This window comes from Schistocerca serialis, chromosome 1 (assembly GCF_023864345.2).
Source record: "Schistocerca serialis cubense isolate TAMUIC-IGC-003099 chromosome 1, iqSchSeri2.2, whole genome shotgun sequence".
Classification (NCBI taxonomy): domain Eukaryota; kingdom Metazoa; phylum Arthropoda; class Insecta; order Orthoptera; family Acrididae; genus Schistocerca; species Schistocerca serialis.
The window spans coordinates 794,453,081-794,480,585 of NC_064638.1; the positions used below are offsets into that span (position 1 = coordinate 794,453,081).

The window sequence follows — 27,505 nt, forward strand, 5'->3', positions numbered from 1 at the left end:
TGTAAGGAACATGAAGATAAGGTACAAGAAATTATATCTGATTTGGAGACATATAGATGGTCATTTTTCCCTCACTCTGTTTACAAGAGGAACAGGAAAGAAAATGACTAGTAGTGGTACAGGGTACCCTCTGCTGCACACCATATGGTGGTTTGAAAAGTATCTATGTAGATGTAGATGAAGATGTAGAAATTTACAACATATTCACATTAAAGACGTTAACTTTTTGTATGCAAAAACTCACATTACAAAAAGTTAAACAAACGCCATTAAAAGTATCAGAAACAGATTTTGTTGGTCATACAGTAAATGAAATACATTGTGTCAAATTTATTGGTATTTTAGTGCATAACGAGCCTAAATGAAGTCACAATATTAATAAACATATCAGGATATTTAGTTTGGCATTGTTCCCACTTAAGAAACAGCTTATACTATATACTTTCACTTCCTGTCATCCTAGCAGTCATCTTTTGTGATAATGTACCAAAGTTTACAAAGTGTTACTTTTGAAGATTTAATCAATAAAAATATTGTATAATTGTATAAAAGGGAAATTCAATCATGAACACTAATAAATATGGAGACAGAACTTTTGACCAACACTAACCTTCAGGAGGCAAAATGTATAGCACTGTTGATAAACACACATAAAAGTAAGTACACTACATGTTGCTCAGAGCTAACAATTTCTTCATCATGGGTGAGTAACAGAGGTGTTGGGGAAAATTAAAAGAAGGCCTGGTCTCTCAGACCATGTTTGTGGCATGGTGACCTGCATATATGGCTGCTATGCTTAGGCCCCTGGTTTGATTCTTGGTACTGCCAGGACTTTTTCCTTGGTAGAAACACTGGACCGAAGTGCACTCAACCTCATGATGTCAGCTGAGTTGCTACTCAATTGAGGCATACTGGCTCCAATGTCAAGCAAGCCATCGACAACTGGGAGAGCAGACTGCTGATCCCATGGCCCTCCAAGCTGCATACAAATGATGCCATTGGTAGAGAATGACGCAGCTGGTCCCATTTAGCCAGTATGGGCCAGAATCCAGAGCTTTGCTTGCCTACAAGTCACTCAGACCCTAGGAAGAGGAAGGCCCTCCTGTATTGAGGACAAAGTCTATCCTTGTCCTCACCACATGTGGGCCTCTCTCACCCTGGGATCTGAGTGACTTGCCCTTCCTGTTAACCTTCCCCAACATGTCCTTTACTTCTCCTCAATGAAAGAACTATTAGTTCAAAAGCCTGGGCAGTGTGTCTCTTTCAAAAATACATAATAGAACCTCTTACAAGGATTCCTTAATGAATTTGGGGTTCATACACTCACATTTAATACTGTACCTTTTTAAAAGCGTTTGTGGCTGACAATGAAAGTACACCACCATAATATAAGAAAAAAACCACTTTCCACAAATTCAGTGATGCTGAATACATAATGTAATATAAAAATCTGCAGCCTGTCTGGAAGTTCCAGTGTTGTTCTCTATGTTTTTATACATAAATATTCTGTGTGTGTGTGTGTGTGTGTGTGTGTGTGTGTGTGTGTGTGTGTGTGTGCATGTGTGTGTGTGTGTATGTGACTGTGTGTGTGTTTTAAACAGTAGTAAAAATATGGCAACTAAATAGTGTAAGTGGAAAATCAATATATTCTTCAAGTTAACAATTTTTCTCCTAATTGGATAAGATTTTCTTCTGTATATAGTGCAGCTGAATGTAATCAGCCACAACTAATTCTTAATAGATGGCTCTTGGATGGTCCATTATAGTTACAGCTCTCAGTAGATGTGTGCCTTGCTGCAATGCACAGTGCTGAAAATTCTTTCATGCCAGTTTCTGCAGAACATGCTTAGTGAATGGAAAAGCCAGTGATTCAAAATGTTTGGCTATCTTTATGCTAGTGTTCTTCATTCTATTTGATTAGGATAAATTTTGACAGTACAGTCAATTTCATAAATTTTATTACATTTATATCTTTCATATAAATGAATGAGAAATGAAAGATAAGATTGTCACCATGAGACAAAATGTATAGGCCATACTCAGAATGTGATCATGAAGATGAAGTAGTAAAATTCATGTTTAAGGATTGTAAAGGTGAAAAACGTCAACTAATGACAACTACTAAGGAAATCCCTCTGAAAATTCATGCAACATTCTTCTCAATAAAACAGTACAAAAATTTCAGCTCGATGCTGATTGATAATGGATTATTATTGCAACCTGCAGGAGAAATATGATGGCATCCCTAGTGTTAATATATTTTTTAATATAAAATCATTCATTCATTCATACATTGTGGTTCATTCAGTTTAATATAACTGAATGATCTGCAGCTTTTTTTCAAAATGATGACTTTCCTATTTCTGTTACTTAGCTTAAGTAAGCAATTATGGTGTATGTCAGCTTCCCATGTTTCCACCTTTTCTGCTATTAAAGTTCAACACTTCATAAAAATTAGCCCACAAACCTTGTTTGGAAAATGAATTGATTTTTTCTTCACTTCTCCAGTACTGTAAACAACTGGAGAATGAACGTGAGATCATTATGTTTAAAGATCAATGGTATGATAACTATTGAGTCTGTTATCATCTTCTTAATTTCTCTTTCATAACCCATCATACTTTCTTCATCAAATAGGCTCAGTGTTCTAAGAGATCTAATTCCTTGCTATTGGTTATTGCAGTATAAAAAGGTTTCCTGTCTGTGCTGCGTATTAATATTTGGATTAATAGTTGCAGATGTTTCACATATGTTCTTTTGCAATCATACTTCACAAGTTACACCAGGATGACCTACTGCTTACAACAGAACAAAATAGAGTCTGGATTATAGACTGACATTAACACACACTAAATATCCACCTTGGATACAACGTGACCACCAATGCTCATGTTGCATTGTTAACTCAAATATGTGACAATTACATATGGATTGTTGACACAAAAAGATAAAATTTGTAAGTCAGTAGTATTTTACAGCACTTACATCACAGATATTCCTCAGATTATAATCTAATATATGTTTAAATAGAACCAATAATAAATGTGAATCATTTCAAAGATTCTTTCAAAATTAAAGGGAACACAACATTTCACATTTAAAATATGTTCTTCTTATACATTTTAGAATATTAGTACTTAAGTGAATTAATTTTCAATAATCTATTTAATCATAACAAAGTAAACAACAATGTACCGGTATATGATTTTATAAGTACTTTTGTGTACTGGATGATCTGGTTGTCTGGGTGTACTGGGTGCTTAGTGATTGTGCATATCAGATACTCGAATTATCACATGTTCCAATATGTGGTGAAAAAAGGGTCATTGACCAATTCCATTATAAGCTGACATAAACCATATGTGCTTACTTAAGCTAAATAGCAGAAATAGGAAAGTCATCATTTTGAAAAAAAAGCTGCAGATTCCTCAATTATATTAAACAGCTGCTCTTTATCTCTTGTTGCATTTTAACATCAACATGACCACAGAGATATTTACAGTAGAACAATAATTAGCTGTATATTATAAAAACAAAGGTATCTGGATTGAGAGACATTTGAAGATCAATGTTAACTATCCCACAAAAACCTACTTACAAAACTTCAAGAACCACTTCTTAGTGAAGAATCTAGGCATATAGCTCAGCATCCTATATACTGTCCCCTTAGGGTCTGTGAGTATGAGATTAGACTAATGATGGTGAACACAGAGGCATAACAGTAGACTTCATCTTGTCTTCATATGTGAGTGTAACAGGAAGAAAACCCAATACATAGTACACTGGGCAGTACCCTTTGTCATGCACTTCACAGATGTTTATGTGTAAACATAGATAACAATTATTGTTTGCTATGCAGCTAACAGATAAGTTCAGTTCCTAAATGTAAATAAGATTGGCTAATAACAGGTACTTTTAATGATGTTTTGAATTACTATTGTGTCTAAGGTTGTTTTAGTATGAGAAATGGGTGCTTGTTGAGGACCAGAATGTAGCAACCCTTTTTCAGCAATAAAATGCTGCAGTTTTATCTGCTCATGTAACCCAGCAAAGATTGTAGTGAGTGACTGTCATCAAGCTATACAGTATTGTTATTTGCCTCCATGACATGAGTTCTGTTGTAGTTGATAGAACTGCTTCTCAGAAGAAGACCAAGTTGTCAGGAAAGATTTCAGAATTTATTATAAGTTTCAGTTTGTGTCTCCCGGTGTGAGCCCTTTGTCAGTTTGAGACCTATGTATTTGACACTATCCCACAATGACAAGTTTCTGCTCTCAATGAAGAATGGACATTTAGGTATATTGACTTTGACAAAGAGCACTGGTTGCATTTTCCAAATGTTTACATTGTTTTCCAAACATTTCTCTGTTCTGTAATAATCTCCGACTGTTCATGCACTTACCATATAGTGTACTGAAAATTTCTGTTTAATTAAAAAAGTTTGTCACTTGTACTGGGGGTAAATAATTAAATCATCCTCAATAATAAGTTACCATTTTAATATTATATCCTGGACACATTTGATCATGCTTGCATAGCAATCTCACAGATGAGGATATCATGCTTTGTTGCAAGCTAAAAATAAGTTAAGAAATTGAAAATGAATATTCCATAATTTCACTCCCACAGTTTAGAATAGAAATGGATGATAATAATTCAGATGCATTTCATGTACTGTGACTCCACAATTTCACTCCCACAGCTTAGAATGAAAATGAATGATATTAATAACTCCAGATCCATTTTATGTATTGTGATACCACATAAAATAGATGTTATAGATTTTAGAGCTATGATTTGTTTTTATTTTTTCCAAAAATTAAATCAGCCATTAAAATTATTTTTTTCTATGTAAGTATTTTTTCTTCTCTTACTTGCAGTTTATGTTGATTTCGAAGCTGGTAATACTCCTCTGCAATTATCAGTTGATGCCACTACCACAAATACTTTTGGTCGAAGATGGAATATCAAGGTGACTCAAATAGAATGTGATTCAGTAAACAGAGGTAAGGACTGTTTAAACTTCTATTGTATTGTTCTATTTCACAATTAATACACAAATGAGCTAATAGAAATGTTTCTTCTTAAAATTAAAGACTTTTGGATTAAAGGAGACCTCTAACCAAAACACAAAATTGTTGAGTTGTTGACGGGCACCTACACAAAGAAAGAAAATTTGCTAGCTTTTGGTGTATACATACAGCAGGATGGATGAATAGAGCCAGTACTGCATTTTGGTAGGTGCACTAAGTTGTTGTGATGGGATGTTATATTGGGTGGAATGGGTAGAGGGAGAGAGGTGAGAGGCAGGGAGAGGGGTTGGGGTTAGATTTCTTTTGGTTCAGGAGAGGCAGCTGGTTTGCTGGCTAGGAATGTGAGAAGGAAGGGTAGCAGGTACATGGGCAAGGCATGTGATGCACAGTTACTGCAGCCAGTGAGTTGCAGCACACACTGAAGGTGACATGGGGATGTGAGTGTCAAACTTGTTGATGTCCTAATCCCACTATCCATCAACACCCATCCTACTCACAGTGGGCCCCCCATCAACGCCTCATAGCACCCAGACCTGGCATAGCTGACCTCTCAATTTTCAACATTCTCCAAAACTTACTCCCAAAACTCCACAAAAATAAGAACCAGAGCAAACCCAGCACAGTGTTGTAAACCTTTCCACCAAAAACCTCAGTTGCACAGAAGTTCCAATCCTATCCAAATGCCACTCCTTCAGCACCACACACAAATTTGGCCATGTTGGACTTGTCAAAGACTTACTCTCTTTCTCCCAATTCCTACAGTGGAAAAATGTTTTTGCCCCAGCCCTCCAATCAAAGCCACCTTAATCCCAGCACTGAACCTTGCCTCCCTCAGTTCATACAGTCATTCAGCTGTGACTCTCCATACATCCCACTTAATTACCTTTCTGCCCATCTTCCAGGAATTCATTACTTCTAACTTGATCTCACCATCCTTCACCAGATCCCTTCATAAGAACACCAACCTTTCAACATAAGAGAGGACAGCCATACATGATCTGAAAACAGATGCTGACTTAATCATCCTGCCTGCAGACAAAGACTCCACCAATGTTGTGATGAGTCACACTGACTACCTGACAGAACACCTCCTCCACATTTCTGATTACTCCACCTATAAGCTCTGCCATAGGGATCTCATTCCAGAAGTCCAACATAACCTCCAATGCCCATTGAAACTTACAGGCTCTTCTGAGAAACTATCCACTGAGTCCATCTACCTCCTTATCCCGTTGACACCTCACACCCCATACACCCACCTCTTAGATGTTCCCCAAAATCCACAAACCCAACAATCCTGGTACCCCTTTGTGCTCCGCCTGCAACAACTTCCACTCCTGTCAACCAGCATCTTCAAACAACTGCTTGAAACCTAGCCTCCCACATTAAAGATACTAATCACTTCCTTCACCATCTCTCCACCATCCCTACTCATCACTATTGGTACCACCTACCTAAACAAAAACATCCCTCATGCCTGTAACCTTGCCACTGTTGACCATGATCTCTCCCAACATCCTTCACATCCTTCAGAGTCAAAACCCACCAACTCATTCCTCGTACACCTCACAGACTAAGTCCTGACTGATAACAACTTTTGCTTTGAAGAGGAGATTTACAGACAAATTCACAGCAGAGCCATGGATGGGCATCCATATGACACCCTTCTATGCCACACAGTTTATGGGCCATCAAAAGGAAACCTCCTAGCTTCTCAAAAATCCCAACTCTTAGTCTGGGTCTGATTCATTGCTGGTATCTTCACAATTTGAACTCAGGGCCAAGTTACCCTAATCTCATTGCTTCACAACCTCAACACATTTCCCATCTGATTCACCTGGTCCCACTCAATTCAACATGATACCTTCTTTGATATTGACTTCTACCTCTCTGAAAGCTCTGTCTACATCTCTATTCACATTAAACCCACTAACAAACAATAGTGTCTGATTTTGACAGCTGCCATCCCTTCCAAAAAAAATAAATAAATAAATAAAAAAATAAAATAAAATAAAAAAAAACCCAACCAGCCTGGCCACCCGCAGATGAAATATCTGCAGTGATGAGATGTCCCTTTCCCAGTATGCTGAAGGTATCAGGAAGGCCTTCACAGACATGCACTACCTTCCAAACCTAGACCACAAACAGATTTCTTGTGCCATATCCTCACACACCTCCAATACTCAACCCCAAGAATAAGCTACAAAAGAGCATCCCCTAGTCACCCAGTATCATCCAAGAGTAGAACAACTGAAACAAATCCTTCATCAGGGATCTATTATGTAGCCCTGAAATGAGGGACATCCTACCCAAGATCTTTCCCTTCCCTCCTAAAATGTTCTATCTCCCACCGAACCTACACAATATCCTAGTCCATAACTACACCCGTCCCACTCCCATCCTCTTGCCACAGGGGTCATATCCAGCACTTACTACTAAAGTCCTGTCTCTGGATCATCCTACCCCATCAGAGGCTAGCAACCTGTGAAAGCAGCCATGTCATATACAAGCTCTGTTGCAAACACTACAGTTTTTTTTTATGTCTATATGACCAGCAGTCCACCAGGAAGAATGGCAACTGCCAAACTATTGCTGACCACCTGTAGTTGAACATGCAGCTGAGCAGAGCATGCTCAGTTTCAATGGCTGCTTCACAACCTGCACCATCTAATCCTTCCCTCTAACATCTGCTGCTCTGAACTAAGCAGATACAAGTTATCTTTACAACATACCCCTCATTCCCATAATTATCTTGCCCTCAGTCTCGGGTAACCCACTTTACCCACACCCTCTAGCCCACAGTTTTGCTTTCCTCCATCCTGTCACCCCCTCCCTTCTCATGTACCCACATTAGTCCAGCAAGCGCCCTGTAGAGACATAGCCAAGTGCTAATATGTGTGTGTGTGTGTGTGTGTGTGTGTGTGTGTGTGTGTGTGTTTGCTGAAAGGTAGCAAGTTCACTTTCTTTTTGTGTGTGGTTATTGATGACTCAGCACTTCTGCTTTTTGGTGAGTGGTCTCCTTTAACACAAAAATATTTTCATTCCACCAGGACTTTCCTACAACATTTGTAACTTCTTAAAATGAACATCTTCATATCATGAATTTGATTCATTGTCGTAGGAAAGTCCTGGTGGAATGAAAATATTTTTGTGTTAAAGGAGACCACTCACCAAAAAGCAGAAGTGCTGAGTCATCAATAACCACACACAAAAAGAAAGTGAACTTGCTACCTTTCAGCACACACACACACACACATACACACACACAAACACACACACACACACACACACACACACACACACACACACACACACACACATATACAGGCACTTGGCTATGTCTCTACATGGTTCTTGCTGGACTAATGTGGGTACATGAGAAGGGAGGGGGTGACAGGATGGAGGAAAGCAAAACTGTGGGCTAGAGGGTGTGGGTAAAGTGGGTTACCCGAGACTGAGGGCAAGATGATTATGGGAATGAGGGATATGTTGTAAAGATAACTTGTATCTGCTTAGTTCAGAGGAAAATGTAGACTGTCTACAAAATAAATTGCTAAAAAAGTTTGGGTTCACAGAGGACATAGAGCGTACATGAAGAATAACACCACGTATGGTTGTAAATACTTGTTTGAGCTGTGGGGGAAAGCATAAAATTACTCTGAACCGTGTACGTGAAAGCATATAAAAAGATATGTGAAATCAAACAGTGGAGAGTCCAGGATGAAATAATGATGATATTATCAAAAGGTTAGATTGCTACTCAAAGTGTAGCAGAAATGTTGAGTTGCAGATAGGTACAATGAATAGACTGTCAAACAAGTAAGGTTTTGGCCAAAAGTTCTTCTTCCAAATTAAACAAAACGCACACACACACACGACTGCTATCTCTGACTGACTGTGAGCAGTTGCACGTGGTGGAAGAAGCAGTCTGGCTGACATGTGGAGGGAGTGGGATAGTACGGTAGGGGAGGGGGACAGTAAAGTGCTGTTTGTGGGAGCATACAGGGATGAGGTGGAGAAAGAGTAGAGAAGCTAGGTGCAGTCAGGGGTGGAGGAGCATAGAAGGAGAGAAGTAAACAGACTCTGGGAGTGCTGGTAAAATAGAGGACTATGTAGTGCTGGAGTGGGAAAGGCCTAGGTAGGTGAAGGAAACATAGTATATAGTGCAGAGAGTGTTTCCACCTGTGCAATCCAGAAAAGATTGTTTTGGTAGGAAGGATCCAGATGACACAAAATGTAAAATGAAAAACATTGTGTTCAGCAGTATGCTTAGCAACTGGGTGGTCCAGCTCTTTCTTGATCACAGCTTGTCATTGGTCATTCATGTGAACAGGTAGCTTATTGGTTGTCATGCCCATGCAGAATGCTGCCCAGTGGTTGTAACTTAGCCAGTGGATGACATGACTGGTTTCACACGTAGTGCTGCCTTTGATGGGATACGTGATACTTGTGACTGGACTGGAGTAGATGGTGGTGGAAGGGTGTATGAGATAGGTCTTGCATCTAAGTCTATTACAAGAATATCAGCCATGAGGCAAGGGATTGGGAACATATGTTGTGTAGAGAGGGATGAGGGTACTGTTTAGGTTTGGTGGGTGGCAGAATGGCACTGTGGGAGGGGTGGAAAGGATAGTGGTAGGACATTCCTCATTTTAGGGCACTACAAGATGTTGTCTGGCCAAGAATGTGATTAGTTGCTCCTATCCTGGGTGGTACTGAGTCATGAGGGGAATGCCCCTCTGTGGCTAGATGGTGGGACTTTGGGAGGTGGGGGTTGACTGGAGAGATAAGGCACAGCAGTTCTGACTCTGTACAAAATTTGGAGGGTAATTATGGTCTGTGAAGGCCTCTGTCAGACCCTTAGAAGAGGGATTGTTCATCACTACAAATGCAATGGCCATGGGTGGCTGGGCTGCATGCAAGGGTCTTCTTGGTATGGAATGGGTGGCAGCTGCTGAAGTGGAGGCATCACTGGTGGTTGTTAGATTTGATGTGGATGGAAGTACTAGCCATTTTTGAAGTAGAGGTCAACATTGATGAAGATGGCTTAACAGGTTGAGGAGGACCATGGGGGAGAGGCTGTTGAGGTTCTGGGGGAATATGGATAGGGTGTCCTCACACTCAATCCAGGTCATGAAGATGTCATCAATGAATCTGAACCAGGTACAGGGTTCAGGATTGTGGGTGGTTAGAAAGGATTTATCTAGATGGCCCATGAAGAGATTGTCATAGGATGGTGCCATGTGGGTGCCCATTTCTATAACCCAGATTTGTTTGTAGGTGATGCCTTCAAGGGAGAAGTAATTGTGGGTGAGGATATAGTTTGTCATGCTGTACAGGAAGGAGGTTGTAGGTTTGGAATATGTTGGCCATTGGGAAACTTAGTGCTCAATGCAGGAAGGCCATGGGCATTAGGGATGTTGCTGTAACAAAGGCAGGCTGCACCAAAAGTGATAAGCAAGGTACTGTGTGGTAAAGGAACAAGAATTGTGGAGAGTTGGTGGAGGTAATGGATGGTATCTTTTATATAGAGGGTAGATTGTTGGTAAAGACTACAGGTGCTGGTCTACAAGAGCAGAAATTCTCTTGGTGAGGTCACAGTAACTGGCCACAATGGGATGTTCTGGGAGGTTGCGTTTATTGACTTTACAATGTGTGTAGAAAGTAGAAGAGTGGAGGGTAGTAGTAGTAGGGGTGGGGGAGAGATAGATTTGGGGTGGGGAGTCTTTGTTCTGAAATGAACCTAAGGGTTTCAGGAGAGTCTGGAGAAGAATTATTGACTAATGGAATCCTGTGGAGAGGGTCAGGGATGGGCTTAAGGATTTCAGGAGAAATTGGAGAGGCATGCTTGGCTTGTGGAACCAAAATGGCCTTACTATCAAATAATCCATCTCCAACTGCAAGCCCTCCTTCCACAATGACCTCCATCTGTTCAAGTTTCTCCATCCTTAACCCTCACCAACATAATACTGCAAAACCATGTCAGTCAGGCCCATACCTTCTTGCAATAACTCCTCTCCATCCACAAAATTCTCCTACTATGCAATCACAATCCTATCTCACATGCTGAAATTCTTGCCCTCTAGGAAGTAGAGCATCATACACAATGCCACCTCAAAAAACTCTCCACCCTCTTCACCTCCCACCCTGGAATACCACCATCCACCACCTCTACAAGAGGCTCCAAACCTCCCTCACATACCTGAAAAACCCTGTCTCACAGACATACTACATTTTCCCCACCTTTAAAAACTTCCTCCCATCACCATACAGAATCCAAAACCTAAACAGAACAGAAATACAGTCATGAACCTTTCCTCCATAAGTCTTAGCCCTACAAAAGTATCAGTCCTTTTTAAAGGCCTCACCTCTTGTCCCACTCCCAAATCCAATCATACATGACTTGTTAAAGACCTTCTCTCATTCTCCCTGCCCCTGTAGTGGAAACACTTTTTCGCCACCAACCCCACTCAACCAAAGACCAATGCTGAACCCTGTCTCACTCAATTCACTCCTCCATCCAACTGTGATCCACCCCCACTGCTACCAAATCACTCCCTGTTAACTTTTCAAAATTTCTTAACCTCGAACCATGCCTCACAACATTCCCCAAATCCCTCAACATCCAAGCTAACCTTTGTAATGTTACCTCTCTTGTCTGGGGAACAAATATTAAATATCATCAATTATTTTATATCAAATTATGACACATGTTTAAAAACCTGTGTGGTCTTCCTGGTTTCAATAGTGGACTACAAGTCCCCGTCAGTCTGTTCACTCTATTAACAGAGCATAAGAGACTGAAATATTTGACAAAGAGAAGGTAACTTCACAGTACAAACATGAAATAATTTACTTAACTTAACTTGAATACTTGTTGTTGCTTGCTCGTTGTCTAGGGGTAACTTCTGGATTTGCTGTAATTGTTATTACAATCGGTCCTTGGGTTTGTAATATGCTACGTAAGAACTGATACTGTTTAAAGCTTTCCATATTATATATTTTCGTTGTATCATCTTCATAACAATCAATAGTTCACCAATATAAGCTTTTCCAACATAAGTCGTTGTCTCAAAAATGTTCAACAACACAACCTTTCTCAAAATCGTCCATTTCTCATGACTTCTCAAGACTCACTGCCTCTTAGAATCACCAAAATATGACTGACCCTTAGCCTCACTTGGCAAAAACTGTTTCTGTATTAACAATCAAAGACCTTACAAAGTGCACAGGTTTGCCAACATGAATTGAGCATAGATATTTTATACATCACATGTATACACTTATGAAAACAGTACAAAAATTGAATAGAGTTCTCAAATAGTTCTGCAGCAATACTGTTGTGTCGGTAGCTGGGCCGACACCGTGAAGTTGAGATGGCTAAAAAGGCAAGCTAGACTAACGCTGTAGCCGATAGGGCACGCAAGGCTAACGCAGACGGGCGTGAAGTCTGGAACATGAGAACTTATAAATGAATAAGAAGAAAAGTATGTAGATGCTTATTACTTATCTTTTTATTAGTCCTTGGAATACATCTCTCTTGAATACTCGTAAGCTATAGGCACTGATACAAATGGCGCCTTGCTAGTTCGTAGCCATTAACTTAGCTGATGGCTATTCTGTCTCTCGGCTAATGAGAGAGAAAGGCTTCGTACATCTGGTCGGTAGCTAGGTTCTCGTACAACTGGGCGGTAGCTAGGTTCTCGTACAACTGGGCGAGTGCTCTCTCGTATCACGAGACCTGCCTTGGTGGTGGCGCTAGGTCTGCGATTACACAGTGGCGACACGCGGGTCCGACATGTACTAAATGGACCGCGGCCGATTTAAGCTACCACCTAGCAAGTGTGGTGTCTGGCGGTGACACCACAAATACATAATATGATTGTCCTGCAAATTATTAGTTTTTATAATAAAATGATAATATTTCAGTTTATGTTGACTGTAATTTTATATTAATATACTTGTTCTTTCATGTCGATTCATGGCACCGCATAGCTCACCAGCTGATGGTATCGATAGTTTCAGTAGTCTGTTACATTACACCTTACATCCATAGAAAAACTGCAATTCACCACCTAAAAACTGATCCCAACTTTATACTTCTACCTGCTGACAAAGTCTCCACCAATGTTGTTTTGAACCACAAAGATTACCTGGCATAAGGACTCCACCAGCTGCCAGATACATCCACCTCCAAACACTGTCACAGTGACCCCATTCCAGAAATCCAGCATGATCTCCAGTCTCTCCTCAAATCCCAGAACCTCTTACTGGAGTCTGTCTCTCTCCTTACCCCAAGCACTCTCCACAGTCCTTCCTTCTACATGCTTCCTAAAGTCCATAAAACCAACCACCCAGGACACCCCACTGTGACCAGTTACTGTGCCCCACTGAGAGAATTTCTGCTCTTGTAGTCCAACATTTGCATCATATTGCCCACATCCTACCCTCCTATATAAAAGATATGAACCATTTCCCCCACCAACGTTCCACAGTACCTGTTCCTTTACCACATGGTGCCACAGTTGTCACTGTTGATGCCACCTCCCTTCACACCAACATCCTTAATGCTCAAGGCCTTCCTGCTATTGAACACTGCCTTTCACAGTGCCTGACAGATTCCAAATCTACAACCTCCTTCCTGGTCACCATGACTAACCGTATCCTCACCGCCGCTGTGGCCAAGCAGTTCTAGGCGCTTCAGTCTGGAACTGAACTGCTGCTACGGTCGCAGGTTCGAATCCTGCCTTGGGCATGGAAGTGTGTGATGTCCTTAGGTTAGTTAGCTTTAAGTAGTTCTAAGTCTAGGGGACTGATGACCTCAGATGTTAAGTTCCATAGTGCTTAGAGCCTTTTGAACCATTTGTACCCTCATCCACAACTACCTATCCTTTGAAGGCTACAACTACAAAAAAATCCAGGGTATGACAATGGGCACCCACATGGCACCATCCTATGCAAACCTATTCAGATTCATTGATGACATCTTCATGATCTGGATTCAGGGTGATGACACGCTATCCACATTACCTAAAAACCTCAATACCCTCTCCTCTATTCACTTCACATGGTCCTTCTCAACCTATAAAGCCACAGTCCTTGATGTTGACCTCCACCTCAAAGATGGCTTCATTAGTACTCAGTCCATATCAAACCTATCAACTACCAGCAATACATCCACTTTGACAGTTGCCCCCCGTTCCATACCAAGAAGACCCTTGCATACAGCCTAGCCACCAGTGGCCATCGTATCTGTACTGATCAGCAATCCATCTCAAAATATACTAAGGGTTTCATTGAGGTTTTCACGGACTGTAATTATCTTCCCAACCTTATGCAGAGTCAGATTTGCTGTGCCTTATCTCTCCAGTCAACCCCTACATCCCAAAGTCCTACTGTTTCACCACAGAGGAGCATTCCCCTCACGACTCAGTACTACACAGGACTGGAGCAACTAATCAAGTTCTCTGCTAGGGTTTCAACTACCTCTCATCATGCCCTGAAATGAGGAATGTCCTACAGACTATCCTTTCCACCCCTCCCACACTAGTATTCCACCACTCACCAAACATACACAATATCCTCATCCATCCCTACACAACACCTTGCCTCATGGCTCATGTCTCTGTAATAGATGTGGATGAAAGACCTATCCCATATGTCCTGCCACCACCACCTACTCTACTCTGGTAATAAGTGTCACCTATCCCATCAAAGGCAGAGCTACCTGTGAAACCAGTAATGTAATCTACAACCTAAGCTGCAGCTACTGAACTGCATTCTCTGTGGGTATGACAACCAACAAGCTGTCTGTCCATATGAGTGGCCACCCAATTGATGACCAAGCTGACCAATACAATGTTCTTCATTTTAATGACAGCTTCACAGCCTGTGCCATCTGGATTCATTCTACCAACACCAGTTTTTCTGTATTGTGCTGGTGGTAACTGTCCGAGCAATATAATCTACGTTCCTGTAACGCTCCTGGCCTCAACCTTCATTAGTCATCGTCCTTAACCATCAACCCCTTCCATGTTCCCTTGCAGCACTACACAGCCCTCTATTCCACCAGCGCACCCACAGTGATTTTACTTCTCACCTTTTCCACACACCCCTCCCTTCCCAACCCTCTGTCTAACCTCTTGACTGCACCTAGCTGTCCTACCCTCTCTACTTCATCCCTGTAAGCTCCAAAAAGTGGCCCTTTACTGCCCCCCCCCCCCCCCCCGACCCACCCTAGCCTCCTCCTTACTGCCACCACCCACACTCCTTCTCCCATCATGCACAGCTGCTCAAAGTCTGGCCTCAGCAGCCATAGACAGTGGTCGTGTGTGTGTTAGTTGTGTTTGGTCTGTGTGTGTGTGTGTGTGTGTGTGTGTGTGTGTGTGTGTGTGTGTGCGCGCGCGCGTGTGTGCGTGTGTGTGTGTTACATAATATTTACACCCCATAGCAACAGTGGCTAATGTAATATCAAACTCATATAGATGTATGTAACAATTTATGTTCATGTGTGAAATGATTAGCAAGTGAGGAGCTGGAAGTGATAGGGTGCAAGGTCACAAAAAGCATAACACAACATCAGAAAAAGATTTATTTATCAAGCAGTGCAAATTGTTATTATGCATATTTTTACACATTAAACTTTAAAAGCTCAATATACAACAATCCAAAAAATCAGTAATAAACATCTAATAGTTCAGACTTGATGAATATTAATCTCCATTTTGAAATCATGACCTAGTTTAGAGCTTCACCTCTCCCAGGTAGTTCTGTCTCAAAATAGATTCAATAAATCACAGTATGAATTCAGGTACTATTAAAACAGAGTGAAAACTTTTCAGTTATCAAACGTTCTGATATAATACATCAAGCATGAATAAATATTTGGTTACAAATCAGTCAACACCTGTAAACACACCAGATCACAACAGGCAATGAGAAACATTAAAAAACAATGTAAAATATAATATATACGTTAATCAGATGAAGACTATTTGAACTCTCATAAATAGTAGTGGTTGTCTCCTTAAAGAGCCTGAGATTAGGAACAAATAGCCAAACATGAAATTAGGTAAAATGCAAATCTCAACCAAGAGAGAATGTAGCTTGATTTTAAGTTGTGATAATTCAGGCTAATTCTACAAAAGAATGTATAAATAAAATTAACACCACCATCCACATGGCTTAAACTAACAAGCGGGTTGGAAAAATGAAATCTCACAAATTCTGAGCACCAAATAAACTACCCACAACCAGCGCAAAAAATATTCATATATTACCAACAGGGCTTAGAACTGATAGACAAAACAAGACAAGCTGCCTTGAATAACTGTGGCATAAAAAATTTTACCAATGAAACTTAGTCAAGCTGGAACCAGTAATGTTAACTACAACTTAAAATAGTATAGCACACATAATTTAAAGGCAGGATGTATACGACCCGGGACAACCGGGAAATCTGGGAAATACCCAGGAATTTTTCATCTGGGAGAAAACCGGGAAAAACCCGGGAATTTTTCAGAATTGCAGGAATTTTTCATTGTTTTTGCTTTCAGTTACATTTTTGTAATTTTGACTGGTAAGAATTGATTCTCTAGCAAAGAATGTTACTGTATCCTGATACTGGAGAATGATACTGCAGCAGTAAAATATAAACTAGAGGAAAAAAATAAAACTTAAGTGGCAAAGGAAATGTGCAATTCACAACAACAAAACACCGTGCACGCACAAGCATCTGCAAATAGTAAAAATATGTGAGACATCACAACTGTTCACATTAGTTTTGTTTGACCAATAGCCAGCGGGCTGATGTGCATGCTCAGTTGAGCAGCGTATGAGTACTACCTTCTCCCACTTCCCGCTACTCGAAGTGTGGCTTTTAGCTGTATCAGCAGTAGCAGCAAGCAGCCAGACCCAAATGGGAAAAATTTTTCTCATGCACCCTAGCTGCCAGATTCACGCATGTGCAGAGTTGTCTGAGTTGTTGTGAGGAAGGGGTTAGTTTCCACGTGACCCGTATTTGCGCTAAGTGAGTTCACTGTTTCCTCTTCGTTTACAGCTCCCATGTCAAATGAAAACTAAATGGATATCTGTGGCTGGGAGCTATCAAGTGAATTAAAATACATTCAATTATGGAGGGCAAAATATTTTATTAGTTTCAGTTTTCTGATTTTATTTTATTGCCAAGTTATTAGCAGTCAAGCATTAATCGCCTTGCAGAACAATGAAGTTATTTTTGCAACTTTGCTAAAGAAATTTGGCTTTATTAGTGTTTCCACTGAGGCGGTCATTTTATTTGAAATGAAGTGTTTCATTCTACAGTATTGGCTAGTTCCAACTGTTCGCTGAATTTCAAGTGCACCTTATCATCTTCTGCCATGTAAGACATTATGCCATAATAAAGAACCAAAAATGAGATCGTAGAGTACTGGTACTCCAAGAAAATTTACATCCCAGAAACCACACTGAAAAGCTTAATATCAGATGAGACCTACATCATTGTGAATCTGGAAAAGAACAGTGTGCTCTTCAAGCCAAATTATACATTTTAGTATGGTGTACGAAATTCTGATGCTCTTCAAAGTATCCTCTGATGCCCTGTTTCTTTTATGGTTTAATGTAAGCTCTCTTAGTGCTTTATACATATGAACGTGTGGGCTTCCTACACCACTGCAGCTGCACACATGCAAAAATGCCTGTTTTCTGGCACTCTCTGGCAACTGGTAAATCGAACCTATTTCTAACAGTGTGCAGATAGTATTGCAGATGGTGGCTCATAAAGCGTTACTTTCAAAGTAAATTTCTTTTTATGCAAGATGAATTATGTTACGTGTGAGAAAGTGGGATGAATTTCTAAATCACAGAGCATTTAAAACTGAACATTTTGAGGACCAGCCACTTACAAGAATTTCGAGGCCAGACATTTATGTCATAATTTTAAATTTACTGGCACATTTGTGTGATGAATCTTAAAGTATAACACACGCAAAAAAAGATCAATATTACATGTGAAAGCTTAGCTTCTGTTGTAGCTTGTTAATCTTAGAGACCAATATCATATGTGAAAGCTTAGCTTTTCTTGCAGCTATACTATGTATATTAATGTAAACCGTTAACTTTTCCTCTTTGTGTGTTCGCACTACGCAGCCAGTGATCTAGCTATTGGCTGACTATAACATGTGTCCTATGCTCTGAATATCTGCTGTCATCAGCTGGTGAGATCACGTGGCATGAAATATGATTGGCTTACAAAAGGACATCACAGCCTCGGTTTCAACACTCCGGAAATTAACGTGCTGTGTTTGGTGCAATTCCAATTTATACTTTCAAAATATGAAAATATGCAGCATATATATTGCAGCAACTCAAAGGTCTTTCCAAAACTTCTCTCCTTTTTTTTCATTAAAAATCTTTCCAAAACTTCTCTACCCCATCTTTTCTTTCTTTCCAGGAAGTTCTACGCGAGTGTATAAAACATTAACCATTCAAAGGATTGATAAGTTTTACAGTTTCGAGGCAAAATCTATGCAAAACCTAATGTCACTTAGCACGGAAAAACTGAATTTTTTCCCAGGAAAAAGCATATTTTTTAAACAGGATATCCAGGAAAAATTTGGGAATAATCCGGGAGTTTTTTTCCTTCCCCCCCCCCCCCCCTCCCCCCCTGTATACACCCTGAAAGTATACTACCACACAGTGGATAGTTCTGAATAACTGTTTGTACAGTTTGCTCACTAAGTTTCTCACCAAATAAGTCCAAACAAGTGCAGTTAACCATGGCTTACCAACCCCTCTTTGCCAGTTAATTCCATAGCCACAAATAGCAGACACAGCTATGACGACATTTTCAACCAAATCCAATTGACATGCCTCTTGGACATGTAAAGTAGTAGAACAGACAATCACACACCTGCCCAAAGTAATACTCCTCTTCAGAAAGTGCTCCTGGCATCCACTTACCACATGACTGACAACACTTGTCGTGGGATGAGCATCGTACAGTCATTGGTGATCAATGACTGAGATCTGATACATGCTCATTTCTGTTAAGGTGCAGCATGTGCATACCCTGTGGCAGGACAGAAGGAGGCAGTTGCTTAGCTACATAGGCAAAGAGATTATACCATACTTATTTCATACCAAGACACCATGTGGGTCAATAAGCTGCATCCATGAATGGAATTGGTGAACTCTTAATGTAACAGGACAAGTAAAACTACATTATGCCTTATAGAATATACATAAACAGAGAATATAAAAACCTTGATTCAATTTACTAACCTCACAGACCTTTTTCTGATGGTCATTTAATACTTCTGTCTGCCTATTCTTAATTTCTCAAATTATATTCTGTATAAATACACTGATATGCTGTGCTGATTAGATCTGAAATGGATTAATGTCACCTCATAATTGTTGAGAAAATATTCATTTAAGATAAAATGCATGATTCTAGCGTGAAGCTCTGAGACTTGAGAAATATCAAGAGACTATAGCAACCTACCGACTTACATGAACTACAATTGTTGTATCATTAACTAACTGAATATTTTTGAGATTGTTAACTTATGGTATGTTAGATGATTAGACAATATTACTGGCTTATCAAGGAGGATCATGTCACAATAATTACTCTCAGTAAAGGTGTTTGAAAATCTAATTAAGTAATACTTGTTGGTCATAATGAAGAATGGGTGCCAATCGGCATATCTGTGTGGTGACTATTGACCACAAGAAATATCATCTTGATGTTTCACGTGGAGACTCTTTGTTCAAGATCTTTGATATGTTTGTCTTTGCATGGTTCTTCTCTCAAATGTTCACACATTATGTAAATGTGCTGCAGTTATTTAATAATAAAACTGTTCTTCAATGCACATTGTGTTGCTAATTGTTATTCCTTTGCCATGCAACTAAAGGAACATAATTACCACACATGCACAATTACTTTAGCAACATTGTATCTAGACATTACACTCATTTCTGATATAAAAAGATCTAGGTGGAGTGCACCCCAACAAGCCAAAACGAACATAAGGATATCACCATTGAAAAATCAGTATTGCATCCAATTTTTCGGATTTAGATCAGTTGGCAAACCTCACATAGGGAACGTGCTGTTTCCATGTGAATGGTAAAGTTTCAGTTATTTACAATAAAAATGATGCTAAAATAATAGCAAGCAAGTCAGTGAAGGTACTACATAACTGGAATGGCAGGAGCTGTTTGTGGATAATCCTGTTGCCTACAGGGAGGGTGCAAGGTCGGAACACTGCAGCTGGATGCTGAAAGACGTGCAGAAGATTGGTGATTGGCTGGAAGGTGTCAGTCACTCTTCCTCTTCTCCTTCTTCTTCTTCTTCTTCTTCTTCTTCTTCTCCTCCTCCTCCTTCTTCATCTTATTATTTATTATTATTTATTTGTTTCACCCTCTAAGGAGCAAGTTGAACCATTAATTAGCACTGATTTTCTTATATTTCTTGTTCTTCTTTTCTTTCCAAAATTTCCTCATCCTTTCACTATGGGCCTATCTTCTTTCTTGGTCCAAGCATTTTTCAATTTCAGATTACTTTCCATCGGGTTTTTGGTTGTGAACTTATGACAGTTGATTTTCTGTCTGTATGCAGTCCATGTGGTTTCTAATGGGTCAATACTGAGTTCTGTGAGGTTATTTTGGGTTTCTGTTAGCCAGCATGCCCTGGTTTGGCTAGTTCCTTTGATGATAAGGAAGATTTTCTTGGTCATTCTGGAGGTGTCCATTCTTGCTAAATGTCCATAGAATTTCAATCGTCTTTTCCATGCAACTGACATGAGTACAGTTCTTCAGAGCTTTTGCGCGTCCAGATACCATCTTGGATCTTGGGTCCCAATATTTTCCTGAGCATTTGCCTTTCCATTTTCTCAATGTCCTTGATCTTGATGGTTAATGATGATGTTTCAGTTGTGTAGAGCGGTTCTGGAGATTGACTGTATGATTGTGGTGAAGTTTGGCTTGGGTGGATAGCTATTTTTTATATTCATCTTATTGTTATTATTATTTTTCTTTTTCTTGTGCTTTTGTTCCATATTGGTGCAGGGCCAACATCATTATTTACAGAATTGGTATGGTTAATTTAAGGGATGGGCAGATGCCCTTTCTGTCATCACTCCATTACCCCAACCCCCCTGGATGAATGTATGTGCACTTGCACTCCAACTGTCTGCATGTAGTGTTGTTCATGTGAAGATAAGCAAAAGTTTTCTTATTGGTCACAAAATGTGCAAAATGTGGAACTGAGATGATACTTAGGTACCAGCCCAGTATTCACCTAGGGGAATGTGGGAAGTCAGCTAAAAACCACTTCCAGGCTAGCCAGCACGTGAACCCTAATCATTAATCTCCCCTGTGGGTTCAATAACGTGTCAGACACACTCAAAAACAAATCTCCTCATACACTACTTTCAAGTGAGCAATGATTTCTTCCTTGGCTAAAAGATTGTCTTGTGAAGTGCTGTCCATTTCCATTAATTGAAGCCTTGACTCAAGAACTATATTTTAATACAGTCAAATACATAACGAGCAATAATAATGTACTGTGGCTATACATGCATTTTCAGTATTGTTGCTTCAAGGAAGATGTAGAATTCATGGACTTCTTCATCAAAAGTTATGGAGATCACATTATTCAGATCGGAAAAGAGAATTCTAATGCAAGGATATACAGTGGTACATACACTGTTCTAAAGTGGCTCTTATATGCAGATGATTTGACATTATTGACAGAAAATGAAGATGATGAACAAAAGGAATTCTACCTTCTGAATAAGTGTTGTAAGCAATTTGATTTCAAAATAAGTAAAAGCAAAAAAACATAACTTTGATGGGACAGGAGATATAAATATAAAAGTTGTTGGAAATGCTATATCTGCTCCCATGCAAGAAGCAGTGACAAAAAAATTTGAGAGCAAAGAATTTTTTGTAAAATCTGTGATGTTCCTTGCTACCAAATTTCATAAGAATGTACAGTGTGTGCATAAAATTATCCCAAAGTCAAGTAAAACATTTTGAAAATTTTTAAGTATCTTAATACTCGAAACAATTTGAGACATCTAAAGAATTTTTAAAAACATGCAATTAGAGTTATCTTCTACAGCTAAACAATTCCTTCTTTAGTTCAAAAACTGTTATTATGTGATAAATATTAACCTTCTCTAGATGTATTTCTGAATTCCAAAATTCACATCTCTAATTCTTGTAGTCGCCAGCCTTGAAACTGTAATTCTTCATGAAATAACTGTAATAGCAGAACCTTGCATGGAATTCTCTCTGATCATTATTGTCATATGGAATTGGAAACTTGAGTTATGGCTGTCATTTTTTTCAGTATCAAGACAGACTCTGTCTCCATTAACAAGACACTCTTGGCAATAAAAAAGAACTTTATAGATTCAATTGTATATTTGCACTCTGTATGTACTCCAGCTTGGTAATGAAGTAGTATAAATGCTCTTCAAACATATTGTAGGAAAGATTACCTGAGTCAACTATTAACTGAACAACTTGGTAATAGATTATGATTATGATGATGATGATGATGATGATGAGATAACTGGACATATTGGCAAACATTTTGCATTTAGGATTTCCACTTGTGGCAGCATCACCTCTGTAGATGACTGCCCAATTAGTTTTCCAAATTTCATCAGCTAGTTAGGCAGCCAGAACTACTGGTGACATAGAAACCCTATAGAGTTTACTGCTTTTCATTTAATGATAATACACACATCAAAAAAAGTTTTGCATCACCCCCATTCCCAGAACTCCTGAAGATAGACGTTGACTGTGGATACTGTATCACAGACACAGCCCCTTTAACTGTTCAGAGATGTCATTAATCCCACCCAAAGAAGTAAACAACCACGCATGAGCAGGGCCTTTTAGACCGAGGCGGTCCAACAGCCAATCAGTTCCAGTCATTCCACCAGGTAGCAGGTACATGGCTAATGTTATCTGCAGTTCAACCATACCTAGGTGGTCAATACTGCAGTTTGATCATGTCCACATTGTTACTTTGTGCCAGGAAGGGCTCTCAACAAGGGAAGTATCCAGACATCTCGGAGTGAACCAAAGCGATGTTGTTTGGACATGGAGGAGATACAGCAACTGTCAATGACATGCCTTGCACAGGCCACCCAATGGCTATCACTGCAGTGGATGAGACTGCAACTGTCAATGACATGCCTTGCTCAGACCACCCAATGACTATCACTGCAGTGGATGACCTCTATCTACAGATTACGTCTTGGAGGAACCCTGGTAGCAACGCCACCATGTTGAATAATGCTTTTTGTGCAGCCACAGGACGTCGCGTTATGAGTCAAACTGTGCACGATGCGCAACTTCACTCCCGATAATCAGAACACCTTAGACAGACTGTCCAGCAAGTGCAGCCGGGTGGAGGTTCCCTGCTGTTTTGGGGTGGCATTATATGGGGCCGACGTACACCGCCAGTGGCCATGGAAGATGCTGTAATGGCTGTATGATGTGTGGTTTTCATGAGCAATAAAACGGGCAGAAATGATGTTTATGTTGATCTCTGTTCCAGTTTTCTGTACGGGTTCCAGAACTCTCGGAACCAAGGTGATGCAAAACTTTTTTTGATGTGTGCAATTTGCAGAACTTCAGGACCTGAAGATAGATTAGTAGAGGTGGAAATCAAATGGGATGTGTGGTAAAAGAACGAAGAGGAAACAAATTTGAAGTCTGGACTCATGCTTTATAATGGAGCAACCAACCAGGAAGGAACACAGGCATTTACTTTATTGTTAACAAGAAAATTAAAAACAATTAACAGATATTGAAAGAACCTCAGTCAGAATACAAAGACTTAATTTAATAAGAAACCAAAGATATTAAATACAAATCATTAAATTCTTGGCCTAAAAAGCTCATTTCTGGTGAGGATGTTGAAAATTTTTATCGGGAGTTACAGAAACTGATAAATGATGTGAGATCCAGCTACAAGATTGTAATGAATTGTTTTAATCAAAAAGTAAGACAAAAGTAGGGAATGCTTTTTCAACAGGAAACTTTGCATATGATAACAGAAATGACAGAGGTCCTTATTAGTTGACTCTGCAAGAAAGCGCAATATATTTATCCTTAATACATTCATCCAGGTCAAAGCAGATAGAAAATTGATTTATCAAGAACCAACTGAAAATGAAATTGACTAAAGTTCATCACATGATAAACAGATTACACCAGATGTAATGGTTCTGCATCATTTAAGGATTTCTGGTGACTATAGACTAATAAAACACAGAGTAATAATAGGTATGAAACTAAAAAGAAACAAATTCATCAAATATGAAATCTAGGTTATGTCAACTTATTTTAAAATATATGGTTATAGCAAATTTAATTAAGTAAAAATTCCAGAATTTTGGGAAATGAAGATCATACAAATGTATATAAAAGGGATGATTATTTAACCAAGGTACTTGCACAAAGAGCAAAAGATTCTGTAAATATGAAAAAGGTAAAGAGTGAGAAAATCTGAAATAGAACAGTGGAACTATTAAAGAGAAGATTTTAGATTCACACGAATGAGAATGGAACATGCCAAAATAACATGAACCAAGCAAGAAGAATATTCCTAGATTCACCATTTAAAGCCAGTACTTAAAACTTTTGAGTTGACTTTTTGGCATAGTTTGTGTATTTCGTAAAATGTCTGCCAGTTTGGTTTCTTTCAGCATTTCAGTGACACACTCCAATGAGTCAAATAAACCTGTGACCATTTGTACTACCCATCTCTGCATCTGTTCAGTATCCCCTCCCATTCCTGTCTGGTATGGGTCCCACTCACTTGAGCAATATTGTAGGATGAGTTGCACAACTATTTTGTAAGGAATCTCTTTGAAGACTGATTGCATTTCCCTAGTATTCTAACTTCTTCCCTAGTATTCTGCCTCAAGCTTTATCTGAAAATGTGTCTGTGAATGTTCCATTTCATACTTTATAAATTATTACATCCATGTACACTCCTGGAAATTGAAATAAGAACACTGTGAATTCATTGTCCCAGGAAGGGGAAACTTTATTGACACATTCCTCGGGTCAGATACATCACATGATCACACTGACAGAACCACAGGCTCATAGACACAGGCAACAGAGCATGCACAATGTCGGCACTAGTACAGTGTATATCCACCTTTCGCAGCAATGCAGGCTGCTATTCTCCCATGGAGACGACCGTAGAGATGCTGGATGTAGTCCTGTGGAATGGCTTGCCATGCCATTTCCACCTGGCGCCTCAGTTGGACCAGCGTTCGTGCTGGACGTGCATACCGCGTGAGACGACACTTCATCCAGTCCCAAACATGCTCAATGGGGGACAGATCCGGAGGTCTTGCTGGCCAGGGTAGTTGACTTACACCTTCTAGAGCACGTTGGGTGGCACGGGATACATGCGGACGTGCATTGTCCTGTTGGAACAGCAAGTTCCCTTGCCGGTCTAGGAATGGTAGAACGATGGGTTCGATGACGGTTTGGATGTACCGTGCACTATTCAGTGTCCCCTCGACGATCACCAGTGGTGTACGGCCAGTGTAGGAAATCGCTCCCCACACCATGATGCCGGGTGTTGGCCCTGTGTGCCTCGGTCGTATGCAGTCCTGATTGTGGCGCTCACCTGCACGGCGCCAAACACGCATACGACCATCATTGGCACCAAGGCAGAAGCGACTCTCATCGCTGAAGACGACACGTCTCCATTCGTCCCTCCATTCACGCCTGTCGCGACACCACTGGAGGCGGGCTGCACGATGTTGGGGCGTGAGCGGAAGACGGCCTAACGGTGTGCGAGACCGTAGCCCAGCTTCATGGAGATGGTTGCGAATGGTCCTCGCCGATACCCCAGGAGCAACAGTGTCCCTAATTTGCTGGGAAGTGGCGGTGCGGTCCGCTACGGCACTGCGTAGGATCCTACGGTCTTGGCGTGCATCCGTGCGTCGCTGCGGTCCGGTCCCAGGTCGACGGGCACGTGCACCTTCCGCCGACCACTGGCGACAACATCAATGTACTGTGGAGACCTCACGCCCCATGTGTTGAGCAATTCGGCGGTACGTCCACCCGGCCTCCCGCATGCCCACTATACGCCCTCGCTCAAAGTCCGTCAACTGCACATACGGTTCACGTCCACGCTGTCGCGGCATGCTACCAGTGTTAAAGACTGCGTTGGAGCTCCGTATGCCACGGCAAACTGGCTGACACTGACGGCGGCGGTGCACAAATGCTGTGCAGCTAGCGCCATTCGACGGCCAACACCGCGGTTCCTGGTGTGTCCGCTGTGCCGTGCGTGTGATCATAGCTTGTACAGCCCTCTCGCAGTGTCCGGAGCAAGTATGGTGGGTCTGACACACTGGTGTCAATGTGTTCTTTTTTCCATTTCCAGGAGTGTATTTACACAAGTTGACCAGTTGCAGTTGTGACTCGATATTGTAGTCATAGGATAAAACATCCTTTCATTTTGTAAAGAGCATAGTTTTACATTTTAAATATTTAAAGCAAGTTGTCAATCTTTGCACCACTTTGAAATCTTATCAAAATCTGACTGACTATGTGTGCAGCCATTTTTCATTCAGTGCTTTACTATAGATAATGGTAACAGCTGCAAAAAGTCTGAAGTTATTAATAATATTATTTGCAATGTCACTAACATACAACTTCTATAGCAAGGACCCCAAAATACTTTGCTAGGGCACAGCTAATGTTACTTCTACATGTGTGAATGACTCTCATCCAGGACAACATGCTGCACCCTTCCTGCCAAGAAATATTCAATCTAGTCACAAATTTTGCTTTGTACCTCAAGCAATTGTGCTTTTGACTGCATCTACATGACTGCTGCCTAATCTATAGCTTTCAGGATATTGTGTGAGAAAAGTGCAGATTGAGTTTCACATGATCAATGAATCCATAGTGGTTGGCATGGAGAAGGTTTGAGATACCTCATTAAATTTGAACTCTGAATATGTTTTAAGATTTTACAACAAATGGATGTTAAGGATATTGGATGCTAGTTTCATGGGTAACTTCTGCTATCGTCCTTGCAGATATGTTTGACAGGTGCTTCATTCCAACTACTGGTCATGGTCTTTTGATCAAATTGTCTACTGTAGGTTATGGTTACAAAGGAGGATCTTACTGAGCCACAAATTTGGTATAGAAACTGGTAGGGATTCCATTGGACTCTGGAGCTTTGTTCAGCTTCATTTGTTCATCCCTAGCACTGACACTAACATCCATGTCATTCAGTTTCACAGTAATGTGAGAATTAAATTGAGTTAACATCCCTTTATTTTTCTTCATAAAGGAACATTTGAATATGAAGTTTGACATTTTTGCTTTTGCTTTGCTACCGTCCATTTCGGTCACTGTCTCATCCATTAGTGTCTGAAATCTAACTTTAGTACCACTAACAGCCT

General features: G+C 40.2%; 1 protein-coding gene across 1 annotated transcript in view; it reads left to right on the top strand.

The window, feature by feature from the left end:
• The window catches only part of LOC126434319 (uncharacterized), a 132,792-nt gene that overhangs the window by 64,135 nt on the left and 41,152 nt on the right, over positions 1-27,505 (top strand). The window contains exon 5 of the mRNA XM_050090455.1: positions 4,881-5,006. Within this exon, the coding sequence (XP_049946412.1) occupies positions 4,881-5,006 (126 nt within the window). The remainder of the gene's footprint in view (positions 1-4,880; positions 5,007-27,505) is intronic.